This window comes from Melanerpes formicivorus, unplaced genomic scaffold, assembly GCF_026170545.1.
Source record: "Melanerpes formicivorus ecotype bairdi unplaced genomic scaffold, bMelFor1.0.p_v2 SCAF_15, whole genome shotgun sequence".
In the NCBI taxonomy this organism is placed as follows: Eukaryota; Metazoa; Chordata; class Aves; order Piciformes; family Picidae; genus Melanerpes; species Melanerpes formicivorus.
Genome location: NW_027142367.1, coordinates 652,490 through 669,597, shown reverse-complemented (window position 1 = coordinate 669,597; position 17,108 = coordinate 652,490). Strand labels below are relative to the sequence as shown.

At 45.0% G+C, this 17,108-nt stretch overlaps 1 protein-coding gene across 2 annotated transcripts in view; it reads left to right on the top strand.

Moving 5' to 3' along the window:
* Nucleotides 1–2,047: 2,047 nt before the first annotated feature.
* The window catches only part of EPB41L4B (erythrocyte membrane protein band 4.1 like 4B), a 227,783-nt gene continuing 212,722 nt past the window's right edge, over nucleotides 2,048–17,108 (top strand). For both annotated transcript variants that reach the window (XM_068147428.1, XM_068147427.1), the window contains exon 1: nucleotides 2,048–2,407. In XM_068147428.1, the coding sequence (XP_068003529.1) occupies nucleotides 2,102–2,407 (306 nt within the window). In that variant the 5' untranslated portion in view covers nucleotides 2,048–2,101. The remainder of the gene's footprint in view (nucleotides 2,408–17,108) is intronic.

Below are 17,108 nucleotides of genomic sequence, written 5' to 3'. Positions count from 1 at the left end.
TGTAATCATGTGTGCTGCTAATGCAGGCCAAGCAAGCCTAGGTTTGAAAAGGTTGAAGTATTACAGCTGAGTAAAGTTTGTAACACTGCAAAGTTTTCTGACAGGCTTGTCCTGAATAATGCCAGACCTCCATTTCACCCCACATGCCCTTGCACCAGAACTGCTGTAGCTCCCGCAAGAGACAACAGTATTTCCAACTCTTTGTGCTGCTTATGTTATACAAAGGAGCTTTATAGGACTGTGGCAACAGCCCAGTATTCAAAGCAATAAAATAACCCCGAGATATGGCACACTATTCAGGATCTGAAAAAAATTAAAAAGAGCAAAAGTCTCCTCCTAATGAAAAACCAAAAAGCCTCAAACTCCGCCCCCCTTCTCGTTCACACCCCCCTCCCCCATCTATAGTAAGGTTCTACTTTTGACTGTGAACATTAGCAGGCAAAGACTAGCGCCTTTCCACTCTGTTTCTCTAAAATGTTATGCAGCTAGACAGTACAGAAGGACTGCAGATGCATCCCTGCTAAAGATCAGGCAGTTTACTGACAGTCTTGGCTGATGAGGCACTTCGAGACCTGAAGTAGTGCATTGAAGAAACATAGAAAAGGATGCAGGCAGTTACCTAATTCTATCGAGTGTCAATAAAAAACCGACAAGCTGATACACTTTGGCAAGCTTTTTGAAAACTTAATAGGACGATGCTTGTGCAAACCCGCCTGGTAGCAAGGTTAAGGGAAATAAATCCACAACAGTAAAAACCAAAACAAAACCCCACCACCTTTACAAGTAGCAAATTGTTTCAGAAGTCCCTTAGATCACATCTCACCATGGAGTCACAGCATTAGTCCCACGGATTGTTTCGGCGAGGCATGATTCATGTCCAGCATTTTATACATGGCAATTCAGCCAAAGCAGTCCCACTCAAGCCAGAACACATTAATATTTCACTTACTGGGAGAGCAACTGTGTGAAAGAGCGTTCCTACCTATGGATTTGCTGTGACACTGAAATAAAACCACGCTCCTTCCTCATGCCTGCAGAAACCAAAGGGAATAAAAGCCTAGAAACGTCTGGAGGGTCTGCTTTTTCCACGAGATCACGCACTCGAATCTCTTTTCTTTAAACCCGCAGACCATGGTAATTGCAAAGGCAAACGCGGGAGCATTTTCAACCGCTGGGCAGACATCGCTGTGCAGAAGGGACGCAAGCAGCAGCACTCACGGCGGGAAAGGCGGTGCGGTGCCGTTCTGCTTTCCGCGGGACCCGCCGCGCCGGCCTTCCCCACCAAAGGCGAGAGGCGTCCTTCTGCGGGCGCCTGGGCTACTTAGTTCTGCACCTCCTCGTTTCTCATTTCGCTATTCGCTTCCCCCATCCGCTCCCCCACCCATCCGAAGGGGCGCAAGCGGCAGACGGGCAAACAGCGGCAGACGGGCAAACAGCGGCAGACGGGCAAACAGCGGCAGACGGGCAAACAGCGGCAGACGGGCAAACAGCGGCAGACGGGCAAGGACGGCCCACCCCTGCCCACCGTGTGCACGGCCGGACAGCGCGTCCCAGGCGGGCCGCCCCTGGATCGGAACGAGGCGCCCGGAGACAAGCGCGGCCCGGATAGGCCCTGCTCCCCGCGCCCTGCCGCTGCTTGAAGGGCAGCCACCGCCCCAGCCGCCGGCAAGACAGTCCCAGCGCTCGCGGACATTGCTGGAGGAGCGGTGCGGCGCTTCCCACCGTTGTGCTGCGAGGTCGTAAGCGGCCACAGGGTTTGAGGAGCAGGAAGCGGCAGGCCAAGGACGACTGCCCGAACGCCAACCCCGCCATCCCCGCCACAGGTGGCCTCTTGCCGCCCACCTCAATAGCTCCCCCTGCCCGCCGCTCGGGTTTCCCCACCTCAGCGGTGACAGGAGGGACCGCGGTGCGGCCCGCCCAGCCCCGCCGGTGGCAGGCGGCGCTGCAGAGGGCGGAGCGGGCGGCAGGGGCGGGCCGGCCAGCGCCCGGCGCGGGCTGACTCCCGGCGGGCGGCGCTGCTGCGTTGCTCGGGAGGCGGCGTGGGGCTGGGCGCGGAGCTGTGGGTTTGGGGGTGTGAGCGGTCGGGCAGGGCGCCCCCAGAATGCTGCGGTTCCTACGCAGGACCTTTAGCCGGCGGTCGATGCAGCGCTACGGGCGAGGAGCAGGGCGCGGAGCCGGGCGGGGTGGGCTCGGCGGAGAGGGGGACGAGCGGGATGGGGGGCTGCTAGGAGGAGCCGCCGCCGCCGCCGTCAGCAGCTCAGGAGGCTTCCCTTCCTCGCCGCACCCTGGAGGGGTCGTGCACAGTGCCGGAGCCCCTGTCCACATCCCGGCGGCCGGCGGCAGTAAACCGGTGCTGCAGTGCCGCGTCCTCCTGCTGGACGGGACCGAAGTCAACGTGGAGCTACCAGTGAGTAACCTGTGTTTGCCTCCCTTGCCTGCGCTTGCATCTGCCCTCTCCCCTCCTCCGCATCGTCTCCCCCCTTCCTGGTGACAGGCACTAATGAGTGTGTGTCGTCTCCCCGCGGCTGCCCAGTATGCGCCGTTCTCCGGGCAAGCTTCTCTAGTTTTTTCCTTCCTTCCGCGGGCTTTTTCGTCGCCGTCCCTGCCCGCATGCACCTGCTGCCAGGTGCGCGTCGTGCCTCCCCGCCATGTCCGCCTCTCTGCTAGCTCCCCGCTGCCCGCCTTCTTCGTGCTGGCTGTAGCTGACTGCGTGCCTCTTCCCTCCAGCGAGCATTGAGCTTGGCACTTGCTCGCCTACCCGCCGCTGCCGATAAACAGCCCCTTCGTAGTACTTCAGCGGCAGCTCTCCCGGGAAGGGTCGTTCCTGCCGTGCGCTACCTATATTCTTCCCCGGATGGGTGGCCGCCCAGCACTGCTGGCCTTCAGGGCCACCACGGGCATGCTGTGTGGTGGGATACTGAAGCCTCTGCAGGGAGCGGTGCCTTTTGGTCTTGGCACCCTCCGGTTTGTAGCTGGCAGGGGCGGCCTTACAGCACCTGTGGCGCCGGCGGGGAAGCGGGGCGAGGCCGCGCTGTGTCCCCCGCGCGGCGGAGGGCTGCGGGAGCACCGCCTCTTTATTCCTGGTTTTATAACGTCCTCGCCGCCCCTCAGCTGGTGTTGCGCTGCGCCCTGGAGCGTTCGAGGGGCTACCCTCGTCCTGGGCAAGCGGCCGTCCCGTGCGGGGAGGGACACCTACGTGGGGAGACGCGGTGTTGGGTAACCCCCGGGGCCTCGGATGTATGCTGGTGCTGCCGGCCGGCTCCCTTAGGTCCGCCGGTCGCTGGCAGTGCTGGGCGGTTGGGCTGCCGGTGCCTCCGGCGGCGGCGGGGGACCGAGGCCACTACGCGGGCTGGTGCGTGGACGGTGCGCGCTGAACTTTTGTTCCTCCTGCCGCTGTGCCCGAGGAATGAGGAAGGGACGGTGCCGGCCTGCGGAGCTTTGTGTTTGCTTGGTGAAGTTTGTAGGTGTTTTGCCATCCCCAGAGCCCGCTGTGTGTTACTTTTTTCTTTATTCCTTAAAGGAAGCTTCACAGTGTATATTGTTAATTTAGAGAGTCTCGGGTTTGTCAGACAGTCTTCACAGCTGCTAAATACTTGATACCCGTCCATTGTTGCTGACCTTTTCATTCTCTCTTGAAAACCAAACATCCCTTGCAATAGTATAAAAGGTTAACACATTTGAAAAACATTTAATCTTATTTAAATATCAAACCAATTAATCACCAGCCATTAAGCTTGGCCGTCAAAAACATGTAGGGGAACTTGCTACTAACGAATGTAATAACCTTAAAAAATACACACTGCTATAATCACCAGTTGTGTAGAACAGGAATGTTCTTTTCAGAGTACGTTTTGAGTTTTGTGTGCCTTTTGTATCCATATGCATTGGTATCATTTCACTAAAACATGGAATTTGGCAGCCCTATGGTTTCTGCTTAAAAGAAGCTGAAGCGCTACAGTTACACCCTTGCAAGTAATACAGAAGCATGTGGATGGAGCCATCTAGAGATACTTTCTGCAGAATTACCAGGCCTCCCTTGCCATGCTGACTCGATCACACATTCCTAGATACTGGAAATGCTAATTTATTTCCTCTCCTCACATCTTCACAACTTTCTGCTGTCCTCCTAACATCTCGCCACAAATCATTTTTGAAGGAGACTCGATGAATGTTGGTGATTTTTCTTATAGAGGTATATGAAGATAAGCTCAGTAAATATTTTGCTTAAGGTTATATTCCCTCTGATTTATCAGAGTTCTGCTTATGCTGTAGAGCCTGTTTAAGGCAGTCTGTGGTTTTGAAGCATCAGAAAATTAAGTAATGGCACTCTTCTTAGTCGTTCAGTAGTGAAGGTGTATGAAAGTAGCTGCTTGGTCCAGCAGAGGATGGGAAGCACTCTTGCTTGAATTTGACCTCCAAACAAAGCCTTAGACTGCCAGTGTTTTCAGAATGAGAGCTGCTCATGTGGTAGTTGCAGCTCATTTGTCCAAAGGCAGGGTAAGAAATTGGAGGTTTTTTTTCAGTGAAATGCTTAGACTGGTGGAAGAATCTTGATCATGTAATAGCTATCAGTGTCTTGAGGATTAAAAACTATTCTGTTGAATTGCATAGCTGTTCCTCATGCCTTTTCTTTCTTTCATGAAAAGTGACACCCACACTGTGTTAGAAAAACTGAAAGAGGCGTTGCACCATTTATAGACGTAGATCAGTAAAGTTTCTCTGAGCTATGCAGCTCTAGATTTTGTGGGATTAGGCCATTAAACAGAACATGCTTTAATCCTCAGAAGCTGTGGTACAGGGCTGGTTAAGATGAAGAAAGTAAGAATCTTTTACATTAAGAAAATAAATAGTTTGTGGTGGTTACTCTCCATTTCAGCTCAAATTTTATGGAAAGGGAGGGTGCGTGGGCTTCATCACCAGTCAGCATCTTACCCGTGAAATATGTAGATAATTGCAGAGGACTTAACTGTGGTGCCGGCTGTGTTTACATGCATGTATTTCAGGACATACTGGCATCTGTAAAATGTGCTCTTCTACTACCTGCTAACTTTAAATCCCAGTTATCTTCCCAGTAGAAAAAGAAACTTGTTGATACAAAGCGAAAATACTCTGGCAGCTACAACTTTTTAGGCTCCTATCTACAGCTTCACTTCAAAAGGTTTATTAGATTTTAAAGAGTACAGGGACTATTTGTGTGGAGGAATGACAGAAAAGACCTTACTGGGAGAATTCTTGCTATACATGTAAAAATAAAAAATAGTTTCAGAGTTCCTCACTGGTTTATTGTTTTGTTGTTTGTTTGGTTTGGTTTGGGTTTTAATAACTACTCAAATAAAGCTAACCCCCCAACATTTTGTTCCAGTCAGATGTTTCAGGTTCTGCCACATATTTTCTTACATGAGGGTGCTGATGGTGGTATTGAAAAAGTAAATCCTACATCAGTAGGTTGATAAACTGTCTTTGAAGTTAATGTTATTATTCATGAAGTAGTATCTGTATTAGAAACCACACATCTGGTAAGCTCTGATCTACTCATCATGTTAACAGAAGTAGAGATTTACCCTTGTTCTCCAGGCTCTTCCTTGGTTTGTTCTTCTCTAGGCTGCACACCAGTATTGTGGCCAGTCGCCTTTCTTCTTCATCTGTATTTCCATGCCTACTTCCTTATGGGGCATTTGCACTTTATACTTTTCTTTTCCTGCGTGTCCTCTACCCTCAGACTACCCCATCTGCTGGCCTGCCCTCTGACCACGCTGTGTACTCTTTACTCCAAGATATTCTCTGGCTTTCCTGAACTTGTTTCCTACCCGTCTGTTCCCATACAAATGTTTACATAAAATTATGTTGTGTGCTGTAGATACCCCTGGATAATGGTTTCTATATGCAGCTTCTCACATGAAATTTCAAGGGCTGCTTAATGATGCTGTCTTTTTTTGTTCACTCTTAAGGCAAGATCATGTACTTTGAAAGTATTCTTTCTAAATAGAAATGGATGGCTTTTTAAACCCATGAACCTCCTCAGGGCCCTGTATTGAATGTGAGATGCTATTAAGGTTGGTTGTATAGGAGTGAGTGACAGTTGCTGTGGGGTGATTTCCCATGGGAAGGGGAGAGTAAATGGTGTCATTACTGCCTCTTGACCTGACACCACGTCTGCAAATTGCAAATCTTGTTATAAGAACTGATGCAAGGAGAAAAATACTTGTATTAGAAATGATCCTTTCCTCCCTCTCACAGAGATAGCAGTGTACTCCTTTTTACTAGTGAGAACCTGTTTAGTACCTTCTGTGCTTCATCTTCACTTGCAGAGGAGGCTATTACTTGATTTTGTAACTTAGCTGTAGGCAGATAGAAGGCCACTTGCTCACTGCCATCAAAACTGTATTGCTCCTTTTTCTGAAGGGCTCATAACTTTAATACAAGAAAAACTGATTATGGATGAGGCTGCATTCTTACACAATGAATGCAGGGAAAGAACATGACATTTACCCAGTGATGATGATGCCTGCTAGTTAATATGCAAATGGAATGGTCTACAGATGGCTCTCAGATGAGGCCAAAAAGCCAAATTTTTGTGGACTTGAAGACACAATTCCTGGAATTTCTAAAAACAGATTCTCAAATTTTTAATTACATGCATCTTGTAGGAGCTTAAAGGGAGTATATGAAAGATGCCTATTCGCTGAAACCGTCCAAAGCATTAGGAATTGATGTCTGTTGATGTCACTGAAAACAGTATTCTGTGACACGTTGGAAGAGGGCAGGAGTGGAATAAACCCTTGCAAGGTGTTTCTGGTTTTGTGTGATCTAAGTAGGATAAAAAAGAAAGAACTAATGGTAAATTTACTCTGCTATGAAAGTCTTCATCCTGAGAAGCAGTTACAGAATACCTCACATTTTCTGTGTCATGAAGTCATAGCAGTTAACATGTTGTGTGTCATAAATACTCCTTTCTGGAAATCACCGTGTGCTGGTAAATTTCTGTGCAGCTATGAATATCATTACAAAGTCCTATGTGATGCATTAGAAAGTAGGTGGTATTTAATTATGAAGTTAATGAACAAGTCAAATATAACTCTTCAAATCTGTGAACTGATTTCAGATTGTTTTATTTATTTGCCTTGCTTTTGGTGTATCTATTCTAATAATTGTTTCAGCTGCTATGGAAACACTTCAGGATAGGGATAGTAACTGTTATTCAATACTCTTTTCCCCATCTCTACTCTTTTATACCCTGTATCCTTTGGTTACTCCAACAGGAGTAACACAAACAGCAAAATTTGCTGTCTGGCTTATATGCTCACATTAAGCATAACTGTTAAATTAACTATTGAGTTGTCATCTTTATCTTACAATTACTGGTTAGTGTGTTTTACTTTATAAAATAAAAAAATATTGTGAGAGAAGTACAATTCACTTTTTCTCTTTTACGTGAAACATGATTTCCTAGTGACCTTCCAGGAATATTAACTATAGAGAAATGCACTAATATGTGCATTTAGATTCAGGTCGTTCTCTGGAGTCTCTTAAGTGAGGAATTCTTCCCCCCCCCCACTTAAATAGGTGTAGTACATCAGATGAGCAACAGGATTTATTTTATTATTTCTTTAAAGCTTTTCTGACTAATTAAATTCATAATATGCTTCCTTTATGCAGAAATTGCCTTGCAACAACAGAAAATTAGAGTACTTGCTGGAAAATTATTAAAAGCATATTTGCAGCACTGAAAAGGCCTCTCATGTTTATGAACTCCTGTAGGCACCAGCACCTGTAGTCCCCCTCCAAAACTGATCAAGCTCCGTTTTGATTCTGCAGCTCATGGTGAAGTGCTTTTTCATTACCTTACAGCTCTAATCAAGTAACTGTAGCTAGCACTCAATATGTTGCCTTCTGGCAGTACTCTTTAATTATGTTGTCTGTGCACTGTGTACCTTGATGCATTGCTGTGTATACTGAAGGTGTGTGACAAGCATTCGTAGTAGAGTCACGTACAGAATCAGGGACATGCACAGCCTCAGAGAAAGAGGAATGCGATGGGGTATGCACATGTGACTGCAGCTGTGCTACTGAAATCCACAGTGTAAGCTTCTTGAGAGAGAAGAGGGAATTTTAGGCCCTTGGTATCCCTACCAAACATCCCCAATAAGTCTACAGCGGATAAAAGACATTTCAACAATACATAGTAAAAGAGTAGGACAACAAACAGCATTTTGTTTTGGCATATGCTAGGTAAATTCTGCTTGTGAGTTGCATTAGTAATTTATGGAAAACAGTACCATGTTTCAGTGCAATACAGACAGAGAGGATAACAGGTCTGCTGCTGCATAGAATTGACAACCAGGGAGGGAGAGAAAGCCAATGATGAAAGTAGTATACTGCAAAGACAAAAGTATGAGCACTGATAATAATCCTCTGTTGAAGAGGTTATGAAGAGATGGGGAGAGTTTAAGGTTGCTATATGCATTCTTTCATGAAACAATTAATTGGAATACAGCTATACACAGGAAAATAACCATGTGAACTGTCAGTGTTGCTGGGCCTCTTGTTGGCATAAAAATGCATTTCAGTGGCAATTCTGCACTAGGCTGTTCAGTGTTCATGAACACTGCAGAAACCCTGAAGCCCGTCATGGATTTAAGTAGAGATGGTCAATAAGAAGGAAACTTTCAGAACAGTTATAAAATGCTGTTTGGCTTTTTATTTGGTTGTTGTGGGGTTTTATAAACATTTTGCTGGGTTTTTTTCCTCTGTGGTTATTTTCTAGACTAGATTTCTGGCTAGCAAACCTGTAGCTTCAGGCTCTTAGTAGTGGTATTGAAGAGGAAAAAGAATGTCAGGGCATGTAAAAGTTCTTATGAGGTAGGAAATGGAAACAAAAAGACTTCAGAGCAGCCCATATAGAATAGAAAGCAGAGAACTAGTTTTGTTTGGGGTGAAGAAGGTAGTAGTGGAAGAAACAGGCTGCAGTGTTGAAAAAAACAGAAATGGTATATAAAGTATGGGATGTATTGTCTATCCAGTTCTTTTCAGAGACAGAAGAGGCAGATACCTATACTGCTTCTCTGTGCATGCTTTTCTTCCTCATGGCCTTCTTTGTGGTGCTTCTTGCAGCATTTCTCCTTTCCTGCAACTTCCTCTGAGAGGCTGGCTTCATATAGTGTCTCTCTTGCTCCAAGCACAAGTCCCATTTTAAGATTCAGGACTTCTGTCTTTAAATTCCATCCATTTCCACCCACCTTTCTTTGCGGTCTCCGTCCTGAACAATTCCCTATACTTCTTCTGTGTGTGGATATCATCTGTGTTACTAGCATGATACCTAAATAATCCCACAGAACTGCTCTTATTTAAAATTATTTTTTGTTTTGCCCCACTCTGTTTTCCTAACCTGTAAAAGTGTTTATTTCCTTTGTATCTCGGGAGCAGCTACGCAAGGTGTGAAACAAGTCACCAAGAAGATCTCTTTAGGAAGACAATTTAAAGAGCACTACAAATCTGCTTCCTTCTGGTTTGGACCTTGAGCACAGTTCTTTGTCCTATTCCCTCTTACCAGTTTAGATAATTTTTGTGGTTCTCTGCAGTTGTCAGAAATTTGAAATGCTCTTCAATCCTTTTCCTTCTCAACAAAAATAGTTTCCCAGCTCTGGCCAGAGATGGGGATCTGTAGCTCGATTAGCAGCTCATTCAGCCAGCTTGACTAGTAGACTGCCCTCTCAGGGCACAAATGTTGCAGATGATGACTTGTCTGGAACATCCCCAGTTGTAAAGCAAATATTAGGGGAACATTGGTAGTGGTGGTGAAATAATTAATTCAGAAGTTAAACTGCTTCACTTTAAAAATGCATAGCTTTATATGAGACAACAAAAATAGGCAGGTAAATTCAAATATTGTAGGAAGGAGGTTGAGAGAAGAAGGGAGAATATACATATTAATTTTGTAGGCCCTTTGCAAAATGAAATATGAGTAAATACACGAAATTTCTTTTTTACTGGAAGGGTGAGGTTGACACCTGTTACCTCTACATACACTGTTGCTGGGTTAGTATTTTAAATTAGTTGGGAAACACATGGAGTTTTCTAGTATTCATTTTCCAATGCACACTATGCTGAGCATTCTTGTATTCTTTCCACATTAGATATAAAAGGGGTGGAGGATAATGAATGACCATCTGCTCTTCATTTGACTTGCTATTTCCATTTATTTGTACACACCAATGTAAATATTTCCTGGATCACTAGCTGTTTTGTGATGAGATTATTTTGCAGTATTTGTTGAGGATGCAGAGTCCAGCTATGAAGCATGAAAGATGTTCAGAATTAATTTATCAGCTGTTCATATTTTCGAGCTGTGCAGATTCAGTTTATCTCCCTTCCTTGGTGTTATGGAACAACAGATAGTTTATCCAAACAAACAACAAATGTCGTCATCTTTGTTTGTTTGTTTTGTAAATGTACTGACAATCACATTACATGGAGAAGTATTAAAATCATTATATACAGTGGCATGTGGAACAGTTGATAAATAGAGATTGGAAATGTTAATGGAGGATACAATTTAATATTTGTGAAGTACAACAAATTACACAAATACATGCAGAGTGCAGATCCTTTCTTCTAAAGAACTTGGACTGTCATGAATTTACCAGCATCAAACATATGGTTATAAAAGACAATGTTATGACTCAGGGATTGTAATTAAAGTATTGTAGGATACAAGATTATTTCAAAGAATAACTTATCCAAGGATTCATTTGTTTCCAGCTGTTGAAAAATGAGGCTTTTTGCAGTTCTTCATGGTACTAGTGGTTAATTGTATGTTATTTTCATTGATGTTTTATAGATGTAAGTAAATATAGGCTTGAGTGAGAAAACATCAATTTCTTTTTCTGCCTAAACTGAGACTAAGCTAGGAAACCACATTTTCAAATTTTCCAGTGTCTTTACTGTGTACATTTCACTACGTGAGGTCTTGTCGGTTTTGTATTAGATGACGATCAATTTCAGCTGGCTGTTAAGCTTTAATATTATCCTCGTCTGTGAAGAAATGCTCATTTTAGTATTGATGGATAAAATAAACATGGTCACTGCATCACATCTTTTTGTTGTTGTTGTTATTGTCTGAACAGAATTACTTAAGATTCAAATCATACCTGCTTTAACTGTGTAAGTGAATGTTTTTGACATTTGCTGAGATAAAAAGAGCAGTCTGGATAACAAGAGCAGTCTGTTAGTTTTTCCTTTGTCTCCCTTGTTCTCATGCAGAATTGGTCAAGGCTGTTTTCTGTCATTTAAATAACTCTCATACCTTGTTAGTGTTTCCTGGAGCTGTGGCATGGTACGACTGTAAATTGTGGGCTTGCATTTACATAAAAAGACAAAAACCAAGAATTTCCATCTTCATAAGCAAATCTGAAAACAGCGGTGCTCTGTACAATGCTGTGTTGCAACAAGGATTTCTATTCAGTAAAAATGCAAATCCTCAGTATGTATGTAGGTTTCATGTTCAGGCTAATTAATGAGTAGAAATTCTCTCAAATAACAAACCTTCTGTGAGTGCTTTGCTTGGAGAGATGAGGAGTCTGTTACCTCTCTGAATGAAGCACGGAAGTGAAGGGTGGTGATACTCTTCAAAACAGGTTGTATCACTAGGATAGGCAGTACCCTGAAAGTGTAAAGTCCAATGGTCTGTAACCACTTGTCTTTTCTCATGTTGTCATCTTTAGATGTCAGTGTATATATATTGAATTCAGATGTCCTGCTGTAGCTCTGTGGAGGGAAGAGCTGGTTTAATAGAGCAGCAGTATAACTTCATTGCTGTGAAAAAGGCTTTTTCTTTTCCTCCCTCGTCCTGTTATTTTCTGTATTTGGGTCGATTCAGGGTTTTTTCTTTTTGTTTCCCTTCTGTCCAGCAATGAAGAGAGGGTGGCAGGATATTTTCAGATTTTTTTTTTTTTTTGTTGATTGTTTGGTTTTTTTTATTGACATGCCCCTTCCCTGAGGAGGAGTGTTCCCAGCACTGGTCTGTGACCACTCCTGCGTCTGTTGTCTGCCAAGGCCATGTTTTGAGCTTCGGCTTTGCACGCCAAACTGCAAGGTGGCTCTGTATGCCCAGTGTCTTGCTAGCACAATTAATTCTACATGCAGCTCTCAGCAGCACCTTGGAGTTCTGTTCTTGACTTCCAGCTAATTAGATAATGTTAATTTTGATGGGTTTTCCCCTTAGTGGGGGAAATTACCTACTTACTAAGACAGCAAAGATTGTGGATTCCTTTCACACAGACAGTGAAGCCGTTAAATGCTGAATAGTACATTTCCCTTTCTCCTTTAAGATGGTTGCTTAAGCTATCATCTACCTGTATGTCTGCTTGGTCTCCCTTCACTTCCCTCCTCTTTTACAATGGTATTTCACAGTTGGCCTTTCTCTCTTGGACAAACTGCTGCAAAACTTGTAAAATAGGGAATCAAACCCTGGGTTTTAGGCATGGAAATGAGGGAGCCTTTGGGACATCAAAATATTTGCTACAGTGCTCAAATTGTTGCAGACAGTAGGTAATCTGCACAACAGACATTTTTACAGTTTGTGTGCGTGGGTTTTGATGCATTTTCACATTAATTAATTTCACATTCAACATCTTTGTTGGTGCCATGGACAGTGGCACTGAGCGCACCCTCAGCAAGTTTGCTGATGACACCAAGCTGTGTGGTGCAGCAGACACGCAGGAGGGAAGGGAGGCCATCCAGAGGGACCTTGACAGGCTGGAGAGGTGGGCACAAGCCAACCTCATGAGGTTCAACAAGACCAAGTGCAGGGTCCTGCATCTGGGTCGAGGCAATCCCAGGCACAAATACAGACTGGGCAGTGACTGGCTGGAAAGCAGCCCTGAGGAGAGAGACTTGGGGGTGCTGGTGGACGAGAAGCTCAACAGGAGCTTTCAGTGTGCACTTGCAGCCCGCAAAACCAATCAGATCCCAGGCTGCATCAGGAGAAGTGTGGCCAGCAGGTCAAGGGAGGTGATCCTCCCTCTCTACTCAGCTCTGGTGAGACCCCACCTGGAGTACTGCGTCCAGTTCTGGAGCCCCTATTACAAGGGGGATCTGGAGGTGCTGGAGCGTGTCCAGAGAAGAGCCACGAGGATGATCAGAGGGCTGGAGAACCTCTCCTATGGGGACAGACTGAAGGAGTTGGGGCTGTTCAGTCTGGAGAACAGAAGGCTCTGAGGTGACCTAATTGTGGCCTTCCAGTATCTGAAGGGGGGCCTATAGGAAGGCTGGGGAGGGACTTCTCAGGATCTCAGGTAGTGATAGGACTAGGGGGAATGGAATGAAGCTGAAGGTGGGGAGATTCAGGCTGGATGTGAGGAGGAGGTTCTTCACCATGAGAGTGGTGAAGCCCTGGAATGGGTTGTCCCGGGAGGTGGTCGAGGCCCCATCCCTGGAGGTGTTTAAGCCCAGGCTGGATGAGGCTCTGTCCAGCCTGATCTAGTGTGGGGTGTCCCCGCCCATGGCAGGGGGGTTGGAACTAGCTGATCCTTGTGGTCCCTTTTAGCCCTGACTGATACTATAATTAATCACCCAATATATTTTGGTTTATAATTTGATCATAAGGTATTTTATTGACAAAAAAAAAAGAAAAAAAAAAGTAAGTTCATCTGTTTCAGTAAAGGTTTTAAGAGTATGGTTATGGCCAAGAAAGGGGACCTTGATATTTTTTCCCTATGTTATGATATTAGATACTGATAAAAGTATTTATTGTCAAAGAATTTAATCTTACTTTGTCAAACAGATAATCTGATCACATGATCATAATCTGAAAAATTGTCACACAAAACAAAAATGTTTCATAAATAGAAAAGATTATTAACCAGAAGTTTGCTTCAGAAAGCAGGATTTTCCCTCTTAGAGTTTCTCAGTATTGGTGTAATGCCAGGATTGGAGAACTCTCCCAGCTGTTCCAGTACACTGCATGCTGAAAGCTTTCTAGAAAGTGAAATTAGTCTGAAGAACTTCTGTGGCTTCACTGGGACTATGAGGAGTTTTTGAAATTGGGCAAGCTGAAGTGTAAGTACTATTTTGATAGCTAGCCCTCAAAAAGAACTATTTTGTTTTGCTTTGGGGATTTTGGCTGGTGAAACAGCTCATTCTGGATGCCCTCTCTAAGCATGTGGTGGAAAGAAGTAGTCAGCATGGATTCACAAAGGGGAGGTCATGCTCGACCAATCTGATAGCCTTCTGTGATGTTGGGACTAGTTGGGTAGATTAGGGGAAAGCAGTGGATATTGTATACCTGGACTTCAGCAAGAATTTTGCCTATGTCTCTTATAAGATCCTCATGGGTAATCTTAGGAAGTGTGGATTAAATAAATGGACAGTGAGGTAGATTGAGAACTGGCTGAATGAAAGAGCTCAGGGGGTTATCATCAACAGTGCAGAGTCTAGTTTGAGGCCTGTAGCTAGTGATGCTCCCCAGGGGTCATCTTGTTCATCATCTTCATCAATGACTGGATGAAGGGACGTACTCTCAGCCAGTTTTGTGATGACATAAAACTGGGAGGAGTGGCTGACACACTGGAAGGGTGTTCTGCCATTCAGTGAGACCTGGATAGGCAGGAGAGTTGGGAGGTGGGAAACCTAATGGTGTTCAGCAGAGGTAAGGGTAGAGTCCTGTACCTGGGGAGGAGCTAAATGATCCCCAGAGCACCCTTCCAAGCCCTACCATTCTGTGGTTTTCAAGGCATCTTACCGTTTATGAAATCAAAGGTTACTTCTTAATATAAGGCAGACAGAGCTTTTAAGTAATGCCAAAATCTTTAGGAGGATGTTCAGAAAAGTTGGTTATCACAAGCTACAGGGCAAATGAACAATTGGGTTGCAAGGATGATAGGGCAATATTTAAAGAGTACAAATTCCTCTTTTATTACATAGTCACTAACCTCAATAACAGGATAAGGCTGTCAAGACTAGGGCAGCACTAAATGACTTGTGGGAGCTACCAAATATAGATTGTGTGAACAATCCCAGGCCTGCGGAGGTCTCCCTGCAGAGAGCAGCTCTCAGAACAGGGCCGCCTGCTTTCCTGCAGGAATTTTGGGTCAACTCCAAGCCCTGGTATGTATTTTGGAAGAAAATGTTTCTTCCACTTTTCCTTTTGTGAGTCTTGGAAAACAGCAGACTTTTTCTACTAGTTTGTAAAATAGTTCAATAGTCTGTGTTGCAGAGCTGATACAGGAGAGATGGAGAATAAAGTTCTTTTGTTTCTACAGCCTTGTTGAAGCACTCAATGCAAATAAGCAGCCAGACAGGTGTCTGACCCTGTGCAATCCAGCAGCAGTTTGTGGTGCTGAAGAAATGTCCCTGAAGGCAAAATACAAATGCACAGAATCACAGAATGTATCTAATTGGAAGAGACCTCGAAGAACATCCAGTCCAAGCTTTGACCCAGTACTGAAGGGTCAAGCATGTCCCTAAGCATGCAGGTCCATGTACCACTTGCATGCTCCCAGGAATGGTGACTCCACTAGTGCCCTGGGCAGACCATTCTAATGTTTGATAACTCTCTCTGTGAAGAAATAGTTCCTGACATCCAGCCTGAACCTCCCCTGGTGCAGCTTGAAACCCCTCACTGCAACCTCCCTTCAGGTAGTTGTAGAGTGATAAGGTCTCCCTTCAGCTACCGCTTCTCTACACTGCATAACCCCAGCTGTTAATGGTTCATGTGCTCTAGGCCCTTCATGAGCCTCATTGACCTTCTCTGGACATGCTCCAGTGCTTCAATATCCTTCCTATGAGGGGTCCAGAACCGAACCTTATACTCAAGGTGTGGCCTCACCAGTGCTGAGCAGAAGGTGATGATGACCTCCCTGTTTTTGCCGGCCACAGTGTTTCTAATACAAGCCATAATTCCATTTGGTTTCTTGGCCACCTGGGCACACTGCTGACTCATGTTCTATCAACCAGTACCCCCAGGTCCCTCTCCAAGTTTCAGCTTTCCAACTGCAAATCCCCAAGTCTGTAGCTTACTGTGTTGTTTTTTTTTTGACCTAGGGGGAGGGCCTGACACTTGGCCTTGTTGAATTTCATACAATTGGTCTTTGCCCATTGGTCTAAACTGTCTGGATCCTGCTGTAAATCTTCCCTGCCCTCCAGGAGATTGACACCGCTACTCATCTTGGTGTCATCTACAAACTTACTGAGGGTAGACTCAAACCCCTCATCCAGATCATTAATGAAGATAAAGAGGACAGTCCTCAGTACTGAGCCCTGGGAGACACCACTGGGCTCCAGGCAGGTTCAACTCCATTCACCACCACTCTCTAGTGGTGAATCCAGCCAGTTTTCATCCGGTACATAGTGTACTTACCCACACCTTGTGCTATGAGTTGCAGAAAGAATGCTGTGGTAGACAGTGTCAAAGACTTTACTAAAGTCCAGGCAGACAATGTGCAGATGTGACCACTTTATCTACTTCCAAGACCATCATCTCCTTTGCTTAAAAAGTATGTTCTGTAAAGTTTCAAACTTCAGTAACCTCTGCCTCTAGACAGATGGCACTGGAATCTCTTCCAGAGATGAGCCATGGAGTGGGAGACTGAGTGCAGTGCTGATGAGGAAATGTGTGCTCTGTTTCTGTCCTGTACATGGATATAACCTGCAGTGCTAACAAATATGGAGTGGTTAGTTTGCTAAAGTATAGGTCATAAATGGAAGAGACCTTATTGTGGCCTTCCAGTACCTGAAGGGGGCCTACAAGACAGCTGGGGAGGGACTTTTTAGGGATAAGGGGGAATGGAATAAAAAAAAAAAAAAAAAAGTTGGTAGATTCAGACTGGATATTAGGAAGAGCTTCTTCCCCATGAGGGTGGTGAGACACTGGAACAGACTGCCCAGGGAGATGGTGGCAGCCTCATCCCTGGAGGTTTTTAAGGCCAGGCTGGATGTGGCTGTGAGCAACCTGCTGTAGTGTGAGGTGTCCCTGCCCATGGCAGGAGTGTTGGAACTGGATGATTCTTGAGGTCCTTTCCAACCCTAACTATTTTGTCATTCTATGTTAAGTCCTGGCACTATGGGAAAAATGTTCTCTGTAGGAATTATTAGTTACAAAACAAATATAAAGT